This window comes from Asterias rubens, chromosome 2 (genome assembly GCF_902459465.1).
Source record: "Asterias rubens chromosome 2, eAstRub1.3, whole genome shotgun sequence".
Classification (NCBI taxonomy): Eukaryota; Metazoa; Echinodermata; class Asteroidea; order Forcipulatida; family Asteriidae; genus Asterias; species Asterias rubens.
The window spans coordinates 5243698-5263778 of NC_047063.1; the positions used below are offsets into that span (position 1 = coordinate 5243698).

A 20081-nucleotide genomic window follows, 5' to 3' on the forward strand; every position below is an offset into this window, starting at 1 on the left:
GTAACTCGTCCTAACTTAGGATTAATCTTAAGGTCTGCATGCTACAGTGCAGGGTTGGAACTCGTCCCAAGTCCTAAGATTACTCTTAAGTTAGGAAGAGTTTTGTGAAATCGACGGCTGGTCTTTGACAATTACCAAATGTGTCCAGTGCCTTTAAGATTGATACTTGAATAACTTGGGGGCTGAACAGAGAAGAATTGACAAAGAGCAGGACTTAAACCTGACACCATCAGATGAACGTTCTAGCACTCTACCAACTGAGCTACATGTATCTAGCTCTTATGTTGGCAATCTCACTATTCCGACAATAGACAAAACACAGGATATTGAAAGCTTATCACTGCATGTTTATCCAATTAAATTATGGTATCCAAAGAAATCACTGGTTCTATAAAACCACAACATTGCGGATAAAGACAGTGGACCAGTCTACTTGAAACAAGTCTATACCTGGAGTTGTGAAGTATCTGTACTGAGTTCTCCTTCACGTCTTCTTGCCTCCTCAAGGAGTTGAGCATTCTTCCTCTTCTGTAGTTGCTGATCTCTCTTGACACCTGTCAGCCTCTTGGTGGCATCCTTCAATTGTCTACAGAAGCAACAATAAGATACTGATTAATTCACTATTCATAAATACCTCAGACAGTTTCGCTATTCCTATTGGTGGAGAGCGCGTCCCATGGGGGTGTTTAAACGGTTGATAATAACCAGCTGGAGCTGTATACAACTGGTTGTTTTCGAAAACGACACGTGAGTCTTGATGTACGACGTTTCATGTTACGGGTGGTGCGGGCGCTGTTGGTGAGTTGGCCGCGCTGTGTGTGAAAGGGAAACGTAAAACGTCTTGCACCAAGACTATACGCGCACAAATGCATATCCGAAAACAATCTCGAATGCATATCTAAAAACGTGCAACACACGTACGTACAGAGCTCAAGGACGTCGGAAAACGGATAAGTTTGACAGAGTTTCTTACTTTATTACGCCTTTTAACCAAAAAAGGCATTTATGAACGGGAATAAAAGAGTAGTGACTCGTTCTTAAACTGCCGTTTAAAACCTTGCAGGGTCGTGGCCGTGCCATCACACGGCAATGACTCTGCCGGTTTTAAACGGCCGTTTAAGAACCCGTCCCTACCCTTTTATTCCCCTATTTACAATTACAGCCATAAAACAACCCCCGGCACCAGTATCAATTGCTGTGGTGCCCTGTGCTTTTGCTACAATGTAAGTTGCCCTTTGCAAAGTTCCAATACAAATTTACATTTTCATCATAGAAGTGCCCCCAACGGATGAAAATTATTGAAGCCATTCAACAGCAAAAGTTCAAGGTCTGCAATCAAATAAATAAATAACTTTCAAGGGAACATGTTTAGGGTGTGTGTGTGTGTGTAAAGATAGAACTCGTTATAAATTAAATCCAAAGCAACTCCTCTGATGTATCAAAAGCTCTAACCAGAACGGTGGTTCAAGTTATGGCACTGGCTTTATCATTGACTTTGAAATTGTGTGCTCTCAACATCCAAAACGGAAGCATATAAGCCTAATCCAAAGCCATAAGATAAACATAAAATAATAGTAATATAATAACAATTGTATAATATAAATAATGATATTAAAATGTAGTATCAAAGTAACAGTCTCAAAGTATCAACAGGCCAACCAACGCCAGATGACAAGAATAACTCCAATAAAGTACATGTTGCATGAGAAATTTGTGCACAAGCATACATTCCACTTTCGCACACAAACATTATGTGTACATGACTGAAACATTCTATGTGTTATTAGCGTTAATGGTTAAAAGTATACATCTACATGTACGTGCAAACAAAAATCACAAACATTGTTAAAGACACTGGACACTATCGATAATTGTCAAAGACCAGTCTTCTCACGTCGACGTATGCACAAAATAACAAACCTGTGAAATTTTGAACTAAATTGGTCGACGAAGTTGCGAGATAACAATGGACGAAAAAACACCCTTGTCACACAAAGTTGTTTGCTTTCAGATGCTTGATTTGGAGACCACAAAATCTAATTCTGAGGTCGAAAACAATTTCAAATGTTTTAGTAGAAAATTACTTCTTTCTTGAAAACTATGTTACTTCGGAGGGAGCCGTTTCTCACAGTTGGTTGTTATCCGTTAAGTAAGTTTTTATGCTAACAATTGTTTTGAGTAATTACCAATGACCAATAGTGTCCAGTGCCTTTAACTAGCACGGTGAACCAATGCACTATAATCAGGCAAACAGTTGACCTGCATAACTCATGCACTTCAAGGAGGTCAGTACATCCAGTAGTGGCTCATTTGCCTGTAAATATATATCCATGTCTTACAAGAAACACATTTGCAGACGCCAACATAAAGCAAAGAAATTACTGCAAGGGGAACTTGCAAATATAATGGATACAATTGTTTCACCCGAAATGTAAATCAGAAATTACGTTCACACACTGGAAATACACCGAAGAGTGGAAAAATGTAACACAAGACTGTCCTGGAATCAAAATAATAACACATCAATTGTTCTCAGTGACAGTTATTCACACAAGCATGCCACGTCAATGAAATTGTTGTAAACAAATTTGGACAAAAAAAGGTTACAGGTAATTTTAAAAACTGGTTTGGGGTTAAACAAAGAAATATCAACTTCAGGGGGATTTGAAACAACGACTTCAGGAGGTCACGTTTGTTCAAATCCCGCTCTAGTAATTTTTCTTTGTTTAACCCCAAACATTTCTTTTGTAAATTACTATTTGGTATTTTTTGTTTCTTTCTTTAACCTGTACAAATTTCAGGATTTATAACTTTGGACATGATAAAATGGGGATTGGCTCCAAAAACCAGTAGTCATAACATTTTAAAACCAATTCAACCAACAAACCGAGAAAATACAAAAATATAAAAATAAAACTCTTATTGCAATTGAAACATGGATGACCTTAAAGTGCTTTCTACAAATATTTGTTTTTTGAGTTTAAATTAATTCAAATCGAAGAGAGGGACAAAATAATTTAATTAAAAAAAAAATAAACGAGTGACAATAAAACATTTTGTTTGTACATTACTACACAAACTCACCCCGGACAATGCCTTCTGATTACACTATGATGTGAGTTAGGTACAAAGAAGGGTTAGAGATTAGAATTATTATTAAGTAGGAATTGAAACTTTGCATGGTTGAAGCACAACTAAGAGAGGTTTGCGGTAACACCATAAGCCATGTTGAGGTATGGCAGACACACAATAATAATAATAATGACATCTTCTATAGCGCCGGTATCCACAAAAAAAGTGCTCATCACGCTTGCTCCAATAAAAATATTCCCCCTTGGTTGTTCTCCAGCAGTGCAAAGAACAAGAACAAATTCCAATGTCTAGTGAGTGTTACTGAAATGGCTTGCTTTGAACAAGATGGGTCTTCAGGGTTGATTTGAAGGTTTCTATTGTCTGGATGGCTCTGATAGAATGTGGTAGACCGTTCCACACTTTCCCTGCAGCTACCTGGAAAAAACATGATCCCCATGAGTTATTTCCAGCATGTTCCACAAGACGAAACTTGTCAGCAGCTGAACGTAGATGATCACGTGCTGGTACATATGGCTGGATGAGATCACAGCCATATGATGGTGATTTACCATGCGTTGCCTCACTATGGTTCGGGTAAAATTGTCTGTAGACACCCAAACCAAATGGTGCACTCCTATACAGTGTCCACCATCCACTGTACCTCAAAAAGGCTAATAGTGTGAATATTTCTTTTGAGTAGTGTTGGCTCTAACCATCAGGGCCCAATTTCTGCGCTTACGATCGCGATTCCCCGCTTACGTGCAAGCGCCGAATTTCTGCGCTAGCCCCTGCTTATTTATTTTATTTATTTATTTAGTCTAAAGATTTAAAAAATAAATAAATTAATTAAATAAATAAGCGTAGAATGCGTAGTAACATGAAGTACGCACGCGCAGAAGCCCAAATTTGCCGCTAACCCGTGAAATACGCTTGCCGTAAGCACAGAATTCCCTGCTTCCGTAAGCGCCGATTCTGTGCTTAAGGTAAGCAGAGCCATGAAATTGGGCACAGTTCTTTTCAGAACCAATACTACTCAAACAGAGATATTCACATGTTGGTACCACAAACCTCTCTTATTGTTATTATTGTTAATATTTCTATTATTATTTGTTTCTGGTAAACCAAGGAAGCCTCAAACAAGTAAGAGAACTTAATCACTGTAGCTCACAAGCCCGAAGAAACCTGTTATTGAAGGTGCTTGCAATGTGAACCAGAAACACCGGGGTTGACCCCAACTCTTCCATAAATGTTCTGGGGTGGATTTCACAAAGGTAGTCCTAACTTAGGACTAGTCCTAGGCAATGCTAAGAGATAGGACCAGTCCCAAGTTAGGATGAGTTACTGGTCCTAACTTAGGACCAGTCCTATCTCTTAGCATTGCTAAGGACTAGTCCTAAGTTAGGACTACCTTTGTGAAATCCACCCCTGGGTCCTTTTACCTGGGTTCTTTCAAATGTATGGCTTATAATGTCCCATCCAAAGGACAAAGCAAAAAGGGTAAAGTATCTTGCTCGAGGACAAAAGTGCCATGAGCAGGACTCAAACCCTCACTTTGCTGATCAGAAACAATGGAGCTTTGAGTTAGCCTGGTGCTTATTGACGTCTGAAACAGTGAGGTGCAACTGGAAGGGCTAGAAGTCGAAACATCGACTGTTGCAGTCATTCAGAACGACTCTTGAGTGTCTTGGTTTCAGACAGCAATCTTGTCATGAGCCAAGCCAGTGTAAATTTTATGTTAATTTGGCCTAAAACCAAATCTAATTGGGTCGACAAAGAGTCGCTCCTTATCTATTTGGTTCAGCACGCCTGTCTGAAAGGGGTGTTAGATCATGTAGACGGACACTAAAAACCAAATTTGCCCGTTGTCCAATGAGGTGACTTACGTTTCAAGTTCAGTAACTCTCTTATCTTTATCGTTCTTCTCTCCTTCCATCTCCTTCATGATCTCCAGGAGGCGGTCCACCTCATTCTGCGTCTTATCAATCTCCTCTCGGTGTCTCGTGGTGGTGTCCTCCTGCGACTTGGCAGATTGCCTCTCCATCTCCTCCCTGTCTTCTCTCAGCTACACACAGAAAACCAAGACAAACAGAGAGAGAAAAACTCAAGACAACACGCAACATCAGTTTCAATTAGAAATGTATCTACCCTGACGATGCTTTCTCAGCTATTGGTTTCTGGAGATGACTTGCACAGTACTCAAAGACTTTTGTGATGACAACTTCATCATGATCGCCAAACCTATAGAGAATCATAAATGCAGCTGTCTCTACTCAAACTATCTTGGATTGGACTATTTTTCATCTTGAGAAACTTCTCATCAGACCTACGTGTAGTACATGTATGGTGTGGTAGAGTGTCTTGTGTCTTTTATACAGCACAACTTCTCAAGGAAAAGCAAATCTTTTCCGAATCTGGATACTATATTCTCAATTTAATATTATTAGAGCAAAACAAGATGCGAGAGGACATTGAAGAAATTCAAATTTTCTTGATCTGGATATTATAATCTCAATACAATATTATTACTATTAGAGACACTGAAGAAATTTCAATTTATGATGTGGGAGGAAATTTCAGGGAAAACCCACGCCAGCAAGTAGTGTACTGTAGGATATCACTTCTGATCATTTTGCTTGATCCCATCCAGTTAACAACTCATCGATTACTGCTTTTAATCTGTATTTGCCAAACTACATGTAAGTTTCTTGTTGGGTATGTTTGTTTTGAAAGTAAAGGAGTAAACAATGAATGATTATTGTAATGCAGCAATGAACTCTACACTACACAGGAAGGGTGTTTATTATATTGTACATGTATAAATCAGGACAATATTAGACTTGAATCCAAGTCTGTGATTGTGGCTTTTGGTCGTATGTAGCTTTATTGGCTGAAACAGCGCCCTCTTGTAATAAACCTCCGTCATTTGCCTACGATCAAAGACTTGGGACCATTGTTCAACGGTTTGTACACACCCTGTAGTTCATTAGTCCAAAAAATTGGACGGAAGAACCCTCTGATTGGTCAGAATCTCGAGGCATTCAAACTTGTACTATCCCGCACCTTTGAATGTTCTTACAGATAATGCTGCCTTACAAGTGCTGTGTTCTATTACTATTATTATATCAAACCATCGTACAATGCAGACAAAACGGAGAAATTTTGTCATCACAAAATGTTATAAGGTGTCATGGCTGTTAGTCAATGTATTAGTAAACGATTAATCAACAATATTAACTGTTTTCTAGAACATAGACATGTCAACTGGTCACATTTTGAGTTCTAACTAACAGGGTTACTGGGTGTGCTAAAAAGGCAAAACCTTGGAGCAGGGGAGAACAATTATTAGTCCGTAACATGAACATTACCTCACCTCAGTACTGCACAACTTGCCTGAATTTTATCAAATTGGTTTGATATTTTAATGTATCTAAAATTTGCATCAGGGCTCTTGATCTGTGAACACGTTGCCTTGGATCGGTCGAGTTGGTCTTTGAAAAGCGTTTGTAACCGTTTGTTATAAAATGGTATGGTTAGAAAGATGTTTTAAAAGTAGAATACAATGATCCAAACAAATTTGCCTCGAAATTGCGCGGTTTTCCTTTTACTTTGCGACCAATTTGACTCCCTGCCCATAAATGGCCGACCGTGTTAGTAGACGAGGAAAAATGAAAACCACGCAGTTTCGAGTGATACTTGTGTGGATCAATATACTCTACTTTTAAAATATCTTTCTAATCGTGCATTTTATAACAAACGGTTACAAACGCTTTTCAAAGACCAACCCGACCGATCCAAGGCAACGTGTTCCTTTAAGCACTGTATACGCAGTACCATCCCCCCCCCCCCCGGACAGAGTCCACTGAAAAGGAACCGCAGACATGTTACTCAGGTGGGATTCGAACCTAAGGCTTTTGCCTATCTAGAGCAGATGACTTGTACCACCAGACCACCGAGACTGCTAGAGGCAGTACATGTATGAAGCAACATGTAAGCAGCAAAACACGCATCGGTGTATGAATAAACACAAATGAAATTTGCTTACAATTGTTGGAAGCAATTTGTAATTTGGATTTTCCGTTGAGATATGTCTTCCCCAAAAGTATCTGTTTAGCAAAGGTAAACATGATCTCTGTTAACAAAAATTTACATATTCTGTCGTGTTGAATTATTTCTTCTGCTTAACGTGCTTAAAAGCCATTTTGGATTGAAGGTCCTTTTGTGTCGATTATTACAATTGCTAATAAGACACTGAGTTGACGTTAGTAGTAACACTACAACTACAAAAAGGAAAATGCTACAGTTTGGATAAATGAATGTATTCCCTTCTTATTCTCATGAAAATTGATCATGGTGCAGCCATCTTGATTGTCAGTCTCTCCCCGTGTATTAAGGCGCCTTGTCAAAACCTCCAAGCTGTTCCATTCCGCGTGCATTCTGCGGGAGTCCGCGGATTTTTGTAACAAAAGAACCCCTAGCAACCGGGCATGTCCACGGCCACGACGGCTCATTTACATGTCAATAAACATGAATATTCCGGGGGCTCCGCGGAGCGACCGGTCGGCCATTGTAAGGTCCAGCTTATGAGCTGACCGGCGGAACTGCGGAGGAACGTAGGTGGTCAACAATGGTTTTACCTTAATTTGCAGATTAAAAAGCAAAGCGAGGGTGGATGTGTAACTAAAATCCATTTCCTCCAATGTGTGATTTTTAAGACTTGGTTGGGCCTACATTACCAAAACATGAATTTTAAAAATGGTTGTCTTTATTCCCGGATTCGACAAAAGTTCCAGGCTACGTGCAAACTCCGTTGTAAGCTAACCCTCTAGTCACTGCACCGCCCGAGTTTCTGAAAACCAATTTTTCAAGATTCTTGCAGTAAACAACTGGAATCGTAGTTCAATTTTTAAAAGATAGCTTAATATTTATGCACATTTTTTTACCCTTTTGGTAATGATTGTATAAAAGTACAAGCTCCCATTGGGAACAATAATCGGCTCTCGAATATTTTTTTGTAAGGATAAAATGAACACAATAGCTTTTCAAGGCTTTTATCTGGCTCAATGCTCATACTAATTAAATGCGAAGGCGTTAGTTTTCGACAATATCATCATTAATGATGAATAAATACAGTTTCCGTTGTGTTTACTAATTTGTATGAGCTAAATTATTTCATCGAAGCTAATGACGATGAAATAATTTAGCTCATACCAATTAGTAAACACAAAGGAAACTGTATTTATTCATCATTAATATTGATATTGTCGAAAACTAACGCCTTCGCATTTAATTAGTTTGAGCATTGAGTCAGATAAAAGCCTTGAAAAGCTATTGTGTCCATTTTATCCTTACAAACAAATATTCGAGAGCCGATTATTGTTCCCAATGGGAGATTGTACTTTTATACAAACATTACCGAAAGGGTAAAAAATTGTGCATGAATATTAAGCTATCTTTTAAAAATTGAACTACGATTCCAGTTGTTTACTGCAAGAATCTTGAAAAATTGGTTTTCAGAAACTCGGGCGGTGCAGTGACTAGAGGGTTGTCAGAGTATCCAGGGGACAATTTTAACTGTTCGTTCTTACTTTCCAAGCGGAAAACATTAGTTTCTTATTTATAAAATCCCAAGTCACCGTCACCAATAAACAAATCTACACACCTGTGCGAGTGTGTCTCCATGTCAAAACAACCAGATAGTCTGGTTTGTCCAATGTCTGGGGGGGGAGCCACAGTTTTAGAGACCGGTGTTTCTATTGGCTGTTGAATTTACATATAGCGCGTAACGAATGTTTTCATTGGTCGATTTTGCCCTACTGCCAGAGCAGCATATTGTATTCAACATCATGGAAGAAAACGTTAAGTAGTCGCGGCGGCGGTGATTTCTTATTAATTTAGCATCGTTTTTCTTGCGGGAAAATCGATTAAATGTGAATGGTTTCAAGTTAAAAATCTATATTTTTGTATCAAGCATAAATGTTGCAAATTATGCTTCGCAAATTGGATCGCAACATTTGCGATGCACTTTTTACAATTGCATAGCAAATCATCAAAATTGCATCACAAATTGCGATGTGATACAGGCGAAATCGTTCCCTGATTATCACAAGCGCTGGATGGTGTAATTGTCTTGTCGGTACGGCCTGTCCGCTTCCAGGAGGATGTTATTCATGAGTAGAAAATGTATTGTTCTGGAAGAGCACGGCCGGTCCGCGTCCAAGCCGCTGATATTTATGACCTGAAAATACAACTTGTTTATTCATGAGACTTATTGTTATACTAACAATAGCGCCCGGCAAGGATAGCTCATTAACTTCGCCGCGCTTCAACGCACATCGCCGTTCTTCCGCAGACTGTCCGAGGTCCTTAGCAACGGCGGTATTTGCTGTCCAGTCCGCAGACTGTCAGCGGAGGAACGCCCGGGAGGTTTTGACAAGGCGCCTAAACTAATGTAACCAAACTGAGGCCAACAGGAAAAAATAGTCTGGTCCCTTACTTTGTATGAGGCTACTTGATATTCTTGATTGTTATTTCAAACGGGGAACATGACATAGATGGTGGCAGAATAAAGATCTATAGCATGCAGGAGTAACTACCTACAGTACTGTGCGTACATATTAAACAAGGGCCCAATTTCATAGAGCAGCTCAAGCACAAAAATAGCTTGCTTATTTTACACATGGCCAAAATTCCATATACATGTACATTGCTTGACACTGGTATTTAGCTGCTATTTACTAAGCATAACAATTGAGTGGAGTCTTGGCCGGTAATCTTAATTTAGTAAGCAAGGATTTTTTTTTGCTGAAGCAAACTATGTGCTTTAGCAGCTCTATGAAATTTGGCCAAGGGTCTAGTGCATACATGTAAGGTCTTAAACTACAGTAGTCTTAGATATGGTCTATTCTGGAGCCAAAGTTCAACCCTTGATGATTCTTACCCAGGTTAGCAATTCTAGCTTGACAAGTATCACTCTAGTCAACAAGACTAATCTACAGAGGGGGTGCTATGACATGTACATGTATGAGGTGCCGCAGAGGACACTGGGTCAAGGGTCACTGGGTCAGGGCTCAGTAAATCAGAGGGTCAATCATTAGAAGGTCTTGGGGTCTGGAACTTGAAACTTGTTAGTAGTGGAGAAACACAGTACTCGACATGGCACTTAGGGGATGAACAGGGTGCACAAATGCAATGAGAGCCAGGAGCTTCCTTGGTCTGTATCTTCCTCAGATCTTTTGTAATAGTATTTTGGCTTTACCCATTTAATACACTGGTGTGTGTTGGTACTGTATACTCATTACTTTCCCGAGCTCTGTGACCAAAAATCACAGGCATATTACTTGGGTGGGATTAGAACCCACGACCTTTGCAATTCTAGAGCAGTGTCTTACCAACTAATGTAGACTACCTAAATCGCTGTGTATATGTTGCTACAGTCAAGGCAGTTCAAATCCTATACCTTAGCAGAGGATAACACAACGAAAGATTGGGTTATTACAACACCAACAGCTCAACTCATACCAGACATCTCAATAAACATGTAGCTACAACAAACCTCCACTGAGTTGTTCATGTATACTGAACCAAGGAAGCTTCTTGCGCTAGTATTCGCGATATAATTGAGAACAAACCTCTAAGGACACAACTCTTTAAAATAGAGCGGTTATTACAAAGATGTTCTTTAAAAAAAAAATAGTGTTGAAGATATGCATTACAAGGAGAGCTTTTGTATGTGTAAACTTCTTTTGTTTCAGCGGGATCCATTCAACACTGGTCGTTTTTTCAAGGCAGCGTGATTTTTTTTTTACACTTAGTTTTTTTTTTTTCAACGCAAATTTCTCTTTTATGAAATGCGGAAGAGTTGCATGCCTGAAAAGCCGTGGCACTGTGTTATTGGAAACCCTAACCTCCCTTTATAGCCAGGCGGGTCAACATGCAGCCTGAGGCAGTAACATTACGAACACCACCCTCCCTAATCATCATACACACAACTTACCATGTGTATTTTGCGAGCTTTCTGATCGTGCATGGATGGAAGAAAGAATGAAAGTTTGGAAATGAGCAGGGCAGTTATGTTAAAAGAGTGGATTGCAACCAAGCACAGGAAAGATTGAAACAAAGGTATGTCAAAGCACGTCACCACCACGTGTGAAAAACATGTGTAAAAAAATTGGGCCCAAGCTCTATGGTGCTTAGCAAATCTGTCTGCTGTTGAGCTTAAATTTGCACGGTGCTAGCCACTTGTAATTAATATTATGATATTTTGGCTGGGAAACTTTTTCTGCTAAGCAAGTTTTTGTCCATGCCAGTATCAACTTGTTGTGCTTAACATTTCAGCAGAAACTAGTGCTCAACACATTTCTGCCTAATAAAAATACTATTGGAAAGCAGACAAAAACATTAGGTTTTGGCTGGAACACGTTTGTGCTAAGCTCATTTTTGTGTTACAAAAGTTTCTTCAAATTGGTCCTTGAGCCTTTTTGAGGCTCAGTGTCTGTAAGAAGAGCATGATGGTTATGTAGATTGAATAATTGCAGAGACAATCTGTCCAAAAGAAAAAATGGATTCTCAGGAAAGCCCGACAGAGGAGCCTTTCAAATAATAGGCGGTAGTTTTTCTCAATTCCATTTTTCTGAAGTTTCCCCCTCGTTTGTGAAACCTTTTAACTAAAGTGACAGCAGTGTTTTGGGAGTACACTATATATCAGCAACTTTTGCAGATACACACGCTTCAGCAAAGCAGGATTTGCAAAGAGGAAAGGGAAAATTGTAGTGAGCATGGACAAGAAAAGAAACTGTAATAGAGTGGTGCAAATAACAATGAACTGTATCGATGAGTATGACCAATGAAGAGGTTTTCTAGTGTTATACTTCTGTACTGACCCCCTTGCAGTACGCAGAACCAACCTACATTTTGTATATGCAAAATGTGCATCTTCCACTTCACCATTTCCTCTGACAGCCAAAATGGGAGAGAGTATGCATTGTGCAAGGGATCAATAAGTCAATCAGAGGCAAGGTGCTGCTACTTGTAGATGAAGGTATTCAGTGCCCAGTTGCAGAGTTAAAAGAAATGATATGAGTAAGTTTTGAAAATTTTAGGAATGATATTAGGCCCTTGAATGAAAAGTAGAGCAACTTTATTGAGTACAAGGGCAGACCTACGTACATAGGCTTCAATAGACTTTTTGAGCTATTTAGTAAAAAAAAATTGAAAGTTTTCTGAGAGCCAAAAAGTTTTAAAACACACTTAAAGACACTGGACACTATTGGTAATTGTCAAAGACCAGTCTTCTCACTTGCTGTATCTCAACATATGCATAAAATAACAAACCTGTGAAAATTTGAGCTGAATCGTCATCGAAGTTGGGAGATAATAATGAAAGAAAAAACACCCTCGTCACACTGAGTTGTGTGCTTTCAGACGCTTGATTTCCAGACCTCAAATTCTAAATCTGAGGTCTCAAAATCAAATTCGTGGATAATTGATTCTTTCTCGAAAACTACGTTACTCCAGAGGGAGCCATTTTGATGTAATGTTTTATACGAACAACCTCTCCCCATTACTTGTTGCCAAGTAAGGTTTTTTGCTAATAATTATTTTGAGTAATTACCAATAGTGTCCACTGCCTTTAAATAGAATATCATGCTTGAACTTTGCATAGAGGTTTGTGGTAACACTGTGTTGTTTCAGAACCACCAAACTTATTCAAGAAAATATTTACACGGTGTTACTGCAAACCTTAGTGTCTGGAAATAAAATAACTGGCCATAGGTTAATAATCAATTCAAAACCACGACCTAATGTTTGTTATTTGAATGCTGTGCTGGTTTGTAAAGCACTATGGGCATGTTCAAACGTGGAGCTAACTTCACTGCTAAATTTGCTGCTAATTATTCACAGCTACACAAAACGACTCGGCTAAAAAGTACCTTGCATTCGCACGAGGCATGGTCGCAGTTAGCCAGCACGGTACATGTATGTTTTGGCTTCCGGTAGTTCTCTCTGCTACTGTAGTTCACACGGTCAACCAGTTTTGCTGTTAGCTGGCAGCAAAGTTAGCAGCTACAGCCACGTTCGCATTGGACTTTTGGATCTGGTAACCTGACTGGTAAGTTAACTTACCAGCCCGGTAACTTAACAGCTGTTCGCACTTGGATAAATTTGTGTCTGGTAACTTACCAGGGGCCTTTCTCAAACCTCGGCTTGGGCTTCGTCTCAGGCTTGGTCTCCGCGCACTGTGTATGCAGTGGAAACGCAGCTATGCTTTTAACCTGAAATTTTGGAGCAGCGCGTATTGCATGCAGTGGTGCAGTGGAAACGCAGCTATGCTTTTAACCTGAAATTTTTGGAGCAGCGCGTATTGCATGCAGTGGTGCAGTGGAAACGCAGCTATGCTTTTAACCTGAAACTTTTGGAGCAGCGCGTATTGCATGCAGTGGTGCAGTGGAAACGCAGCTATGCTTTTAACCTGAAATTTTAGGAGCAGCGGGTATTGCATGCAGTGGTTCGAACATCATCAGACCTTTTAGAAATAAGTCAAGTGACAGTATTGTTAAGTTACCGGAGTGGTGCGTTTGCATTGGACTTCTTGTCCCTGTTAAGTTAACATTGTAAAGTTACCACGGCTCAAATCTTCCTGTTAAGTTAACAGCGTTGTGGCGATAACTTACCAGCCCGGTAAGTTACCATCCGTTCGCCCTTGGACTAAATATCGGTAAGTTAGCAATTTTAAGTCCAATGCGAACACGGCTTTAGTCAGCTACTCGTGTGAACATACCCTATGTGTTGACTGTAGTTGGCTAGTTTTAAAAGTTACAATCTCAACCAACCTTCTTCACGTCAGACTCTAACCGAGCGATTTCCTCGGTCTTTTGCGCCACTGCCAGTTCCACAGTGGTTATTCTGGAGTCTTTCTTGAGGCTTGAGGAAGCGAGAGTGGTGGCATGCTCCTTGAGGTCCAGTAAGCTTGCCTGAGATAGTGTGGGAGGAGTAGATGGAGTGGACTATTATGGCACAGCATGATAAATGGTGGCAGCAGCGGGATGAAACATTACTGATTTGTTTATGCTCAATACTTTATTCTCACAATTTTAAGTATTTACACTTCATCATTTGGTAAGGAAAGAAATGTGAATTCTAAATTTCACTTGTGTATCTAAATACATGTGCAGTATGCATAAAAGCTGAAAGCAATAAAATGGTCGGGAAAGCTAGGAACCACTTATGAGGCAATGACAGGCATGGAGGGCAATTTTCTACATGTTCTATGATGCCTTCATGAAATGCATACAGTTTCAGGCCAAGTTAAGCCGCATGGGTATGTGTGATTCAGTTGCACAGTGAAAATGTCGCAACGATTGTTTTATAATGTGAGATGACATTCGCAGCAGTTACATTGTGCGGAACACTATTTAAAATACTGTCTCTTAACAGTCGTGGGTTAGGTGTCATCCCTGGCTACTACATGTACATGTGCATGTACACATGTAAGCAGTTAGAGGTTGATAAGCTTGTGACTGGTACCTCGAAACAAATACATTGGTACAAAAACAGGGAAATTTAAGGGCTAGATAGCTCAGTTGGTAGAGTGCTGGTGTAGAGGTCACCGACTCAAATTCCTCTCCAGTCAGTTTTTTTTGGGGTTCAACCCCAAATTATTAAAAATTCACATACAGTCTGACAGTCAAGTTTCCCTTGTGGTTTATTACTTCAGGCCAGGAATTAAATGGAGACCACCGGGGCCATGGCCTCCTTTGCCCCTTGGTTTTGGTCCATGACATTAAGATAAAAATGGCCTTATATAGGATTGGAGGCATTGCATGGTGAGGTATTAATATATATTTTGTTTGCGGTAACACCATGTGTGTATCTACTTGCCACATAGAGTTTGTTCTTAGAGAACTGTCTTGCTTAATTCTACTACCGCGGAGTAGATTGTTCGAGTGTTCGGGAGACTTCTCAGAGACCTGACGATGACTAGAGCAAGCTAGTCGAAACGTTGAGACTAACCAAGAACTGACTCTGCGGTAGTACAGTTAATTACGATCCTATAAGCTAAAGTAGTAGTCCCAGCTTATTTCTTTACCATCCGCCCAGGTAATAGTTAATAAGCAGGACAGTTCTCCCGAACAATCTTCTCCGCTGTAGTAGAATTAAGCAACACAGTTCTCTAAGAACAAACTCTACGTGGCAAGTAGATACACACATGGTGTTACCGCAAACCAAAAATGGCCTTGCCCTTTCAAAGATGAAATTCCAGGCCTGTTACTGTAGTATCTCTGAATATCACAATAAGCTATTTGTGAGTTAGATTTGAATAATGTCTGGTACAATGACTTGCTTATAATCACAACAGACTGCTTACATTTGAATTCCTCAGTCTTAGAGACAGTTAGTTACTACATGTATGTCAAATGGTAAGGGGCAAGCCTTTGCATAGCAACCTCCAGATGAGCAGACCCTGGTACTAAGCTTAGGCGATATCACGATATTATCGAATATCGCGATACTAATTTTGAAACGATTTTCGATATCGGATCGATTTGGTTTTAATCGAAATATCGACATATCGCGGTATATCGCGATATCGCGATATATAGCGATATATTTCGTAGCTGAGACATCTTGCACCCCATAGGTTTGGAGTAAAACCAGAAGAATAGGTCATTAGAACACCTCTCTTATGCTATGACTGTCTCTTCTACAACTTTCACTGGGAGTTTGAAGACTGATGATGTCAATTTAATTAATCGCGATTATATCGAATATCGCGATATATTGTCGGCGATATATCGTGAATAAAATAAATCGATATCGCCCAAGCTTACCTGGTACCATTGTTCCATACACATCCATTCAGAATTGTGTCTTGGCATTCACCATCTCTTACTTAACTACGCAAAAGCTTGCCCCTAATGCCCCTTATTTTTGACCGCGCGGGGGCGCTATAAATAGTATTTTGATCACTTCCGGGGGTACACGCGATTCGCCCTGCACAAATTAATAGGCGTTCTATCACTTTTGTTGCGCCTTAGTTTTAATTTGCTTTAGAGGTGGATTATAACGGCTCCTTTTAAAGTCTTATTGTCTGTGATGGATTAGATGTCTGTGGTTATAATGTGTTCCAATCTTTAAAAACTGTTTTGCGTATGAATGAATATACCCCCGGAAGTGATTGAGAGCGCCCTCACGCGGTCAAAAATATGGCCCATTATGTGACAAATCAACTGTCTCAATAGTCTGAGGATTTCAAATTTAAGTGATAAACTTGTGATCAAGCACATCATTGTACCATACAATATTAAAATCAAACACGCAAATGGCATATTCTCCAAGGGTGAAAGCTTTTTGGTTTTCAGGATGGAGTTACGATACACAGCGGCCAACCATGATGGATTGACACAAACCTCTTTTTCTGCAAGCTCCTTCTGTACTGTCTCCAGCCGTGTCCTGAGATCCTTCAGCTGTTTCTTGTAGCCCTCAACTTGTTCCTCGTGCTCCTTGTTGTAACGCTCCCGCTGTTCCTTCAGTCGATCCATTGCCTTGTCCTTGTCCATCAGGGCATCTTCCAGACTGGACATGGCACTGTCCGAGCTGGTCTGGTCAGCTTGGACACTGGTTAGTTTACTTCGGGTCTGGCGGTACTGCTCCTCTTTCTCTTGAAGTTGTTCCTGGAGGTTGTCAATCTAGTTTGAGGCGAGAACAAAATTTGCAAAAAACTTAAGTAAATTTGAAAATATTTTGTCGTACCGGTAGACTCTTCCTATAATATATGCGGGAAAGACTCATTGCAATTTAAAAGTTATGTTCACTCAATAACCAATCCATCAAGGGTTTTTTCAGTACGGAATACATCAAACACAGAATAAAACAGGAGAAGGATTTTGGAGAACTTGTAAGAGGTAAGGGTTAAAGACAGTGGACACTATTGGTAATTGTCAAAGACCAGTCTTCTCACTTGCTGTATCTCAACATATACATAAAATAACAAACCAGTGAAAATTTGAGCTCAATCGGTCGTCGAAGTTGCGAGAAAATAATGAAAGAAAAAACACCCTTGTCACACGAAGTTGTGTGCGTTCAGATGGTTGATTTCGAGACCTCAAATTCTAAATCTGAGGTCTCAAAATCACATTCGTGGAAAATTACTTCTTTCTGGAAAACTATGGCACTTCAGAGGGAGCTGTTTCTCACAATGTTTTATATCTTAAACCTCTCCCCATTACTTGTTACTAAGTAATGTTTTATGCTAATAATTATTTTGAGTAATTACCAATAGTGTCCACTGCCTTTAATAGAATGTAAAACAGACCTTGGCGTGGCGCTGAAATTGGAATGGGGATTAACAGGAAATTTAGTTTTTAAAACCTAAATAAAAAATAAGATTTAAAAAAAAAAATTCATTTTAGTCTGGGATTTTGTGTTTTACTATGCTGTGCTGATTTAATTTTTTAATTTGGCAAATCATAAGAAACAAGTTTTGTCACTTCAAATAAAAATATTTCTCCGGCGGTTGGTATTTTTTATTACCAACTGTATAATGGTGAACCTGTTAAATTTAACTCCAGATGTGGCAGCCTGGTTTGCCACGCATGAGCGCACACTGTCTGAATTTCAATTCCAAGTAATGAGTTGTCATGCATGACTGGCACTAAAATGCTGAAATGAAGGAACAAAACTAAAACCCAATGCTGTGTTCAGTCTGCAATAAAATTTAAAAGTTCAAGAGTGCCCTTCTACACGCAGTACATGGGAGTTCACATGACATTCGCAAGCAGACCCTTGCAGATGCAACCAACTACATGTACAAAAATACTTGTAAACTCTGTACATGTTCCATAGAAATAGAACCCGGAGAACGCTGAGCTCAATCGCCCTCTGTGTCGTCTGTGGATGCGGCGTATCGATACCGCGCGAGTATGGCATAATGATCATCACATGACATGCGTGTATGGCAAAATTGAAATGCACATAGACCGTTGATTTGATACATAACAGTAATAATTTTGCCATGCACGCGTAAAAAAAATGGCGTACGCATGGCCATAAAAAATGGTCTCACAACGAAATCGCACGCACAATGATGCACTCAGCGTTCTCCAGGTCTATTTCTATAACATGCACACAGTCCCCTTGCAAATGACACCATTTATTCTCTTTTAAATGGCGCCATGTTTCTTCACTGAAATCGTCATTTTTAAAAACCAAAGTTCAATTTCTGCATCAACGACTTGACAGATGTCAAACAACTACATACTAAAACAACAAACAAATCCTGGAATTAAATAGGTTTTCCAATTAAGCCCTCACAAATTGTGAAAATCCAGCTAAAAAATTAAAAATAAATGTTGATGTTATGGGTAATAAAAGATAAAGGTCATGCTCATTTGTCAATATGGAATGATCCAAGTATTAATGAAATAGAAGAACATCATGCTCAAAGTAAATTTAAAAATCAATATGAACAGTTTGAACATTATCTCCAAACAATTTCAAATAAACGAAAACACCACCAACTTTTTTGTGTGTGTAGAAATAACACATGTGGGGTAGTTATTTAGTTTGGGTAACAATTTGAAACTAAAAAAGGAACAAAGAACAAAACCAAAGAAGACAATTATAAAAAAATTGGTAAAATGAAATTAAATGGATGATTCAAGATAGATTATGCAAAACATTCTGGAAGTAGGACCAAAAAACTTAAATATCATAAATGTCATAAAAAAGGGTAATAAAATGGGAAAGAGAAAAATTGAGAAGAAATTTCCAATGTGGGCTTCAATTATGATTGTGTCAATTAGTCAACACATCAGTGCTGCCTACATTTGGACCATGAAGTCAGGGAGATTTTGTATGCCAATCTGGGAGACTATTAAAATTATATTCCACATAGTGCCCATCTGAACATGAAACGATTGGTACATTTTCATGGAACTTTCTGCAGAATCAGGGAGAGTTTTTTTTACAGTTTTTTTTTTAAAGCTGTTGCTGACCGCTTACCAACCAAACATGGTATAAATGCATTCGAGAAAGACTCCGCTATGGGCAAAACATCAGGCCAATACGTGTTACTGGACACAATTGGTAAATGTCAAAGACCAGTATTCTCACTCGGTGTATCCCAACATACATGTATGCATAAAATAACAAACCGTTACCAGTGAAAATTTTGGCTCAATTGGTCATCGAATTTGCAAGAGAATAAACACCCTTGTTGAATTACTTTTTGTGCTTTCAGATGCATAACAAAAGGCCTCAGCTGAAATATTTCATTATTTTAGTGAGAAATAACCTCTTTGCCCAAAACTGGTTACTTCAGAGTGAGCCGTTTCTCACAATGTTTTATACTATCAACAGCTCTCCATTGCTCATTACTGAGACATTTTTCATGCTATCAATTGCTTTGAGTAATTGTAAACAGTGTCCAGTGCCTTTGAGGAAAAGACTGGAGAAAGTAGGCATTGTTCCACGGGGAGGTTCCTAGCGTTACTGGATTCTGGAAGGTGGTCCAGGAAGTAAACTTCAGTCCCTGAATTGCTTAATTAAATTTATGATGTAGCTTAAGCAAAGTTTGGGTATTTTGAGTATCATGTAAGCAGTTGAGGAGTGGTGTGGTCGTTGTTTCTAAAACAGTTATCGTAAGTTTTCCATTATTTTTGGCACCAGAAATTTGTGTATTATTTAGAACCTCCAATATTGTCCTTTCATTGGTTTGTAGATGTATTCAGCACTAGGGTTTTCCTAAGCGTGCCTTGATGACCGAAGGGAAGGGTACTCATGCATAAAATGATCAGTTCATGCGTAAGAAAGATTAATTAGAACTCCAGTCATCTCGCAGTGTGTTTAATGAAGTCTGACCACAGGGCAGACAGAAACAATGTGACATGACGTCATACTGGCATGGTGGGTTGGTGGTAGCATGGAGGGAGGTGTTATACATGAAACTAGACAATGTTATGTTCATAGCGGTGCATGATGAACCACATGTGAAGTACATACGCAAATCAGAG

General features: G+C 39.3%; 1 protein-coding gene across 1 annotated transcript in view; it reads right to left on the reverse strand.

Annotated features, from left to right (window-relative positions):
• Nucleotides 1-20081, reverse strand: part of LOC117307149 (ELKS/Rab6-interacting/CAST family member 1-like) — a 100869-nt gene that overhangs the window by 50176 nt on the left and 30612 nt on the right. The window contains exons 9-14 of the mRNA XM_033791817.1: nucleotides 16479-16757; nucleotides 13902-14042; nucleotides 11066-11086; nucleotides 4956-5134; nucleotides 3085-3108; nucleotides 451-586 (exon numbers count right to left, since the gene is read on the reverse strand). Coding sequence (XP_033647708.1) covers nucleotides 451-586; nucleotides 3085-3108; nucleotides 4956-5134; nucleotides 11066-11086; nucleotides 13902-14042; nucleotides 16479-16757 — 780 coding nt within the window. The remainder of the gene's footprint in view (nucleotides 1-450; nucleotides 587-3084; nucleotides 3109-4955; nucleotides 5135-11065; nucleotides 11087-13901; nucleotides 14043-16478; nucleotides 16758-20081) is intronic.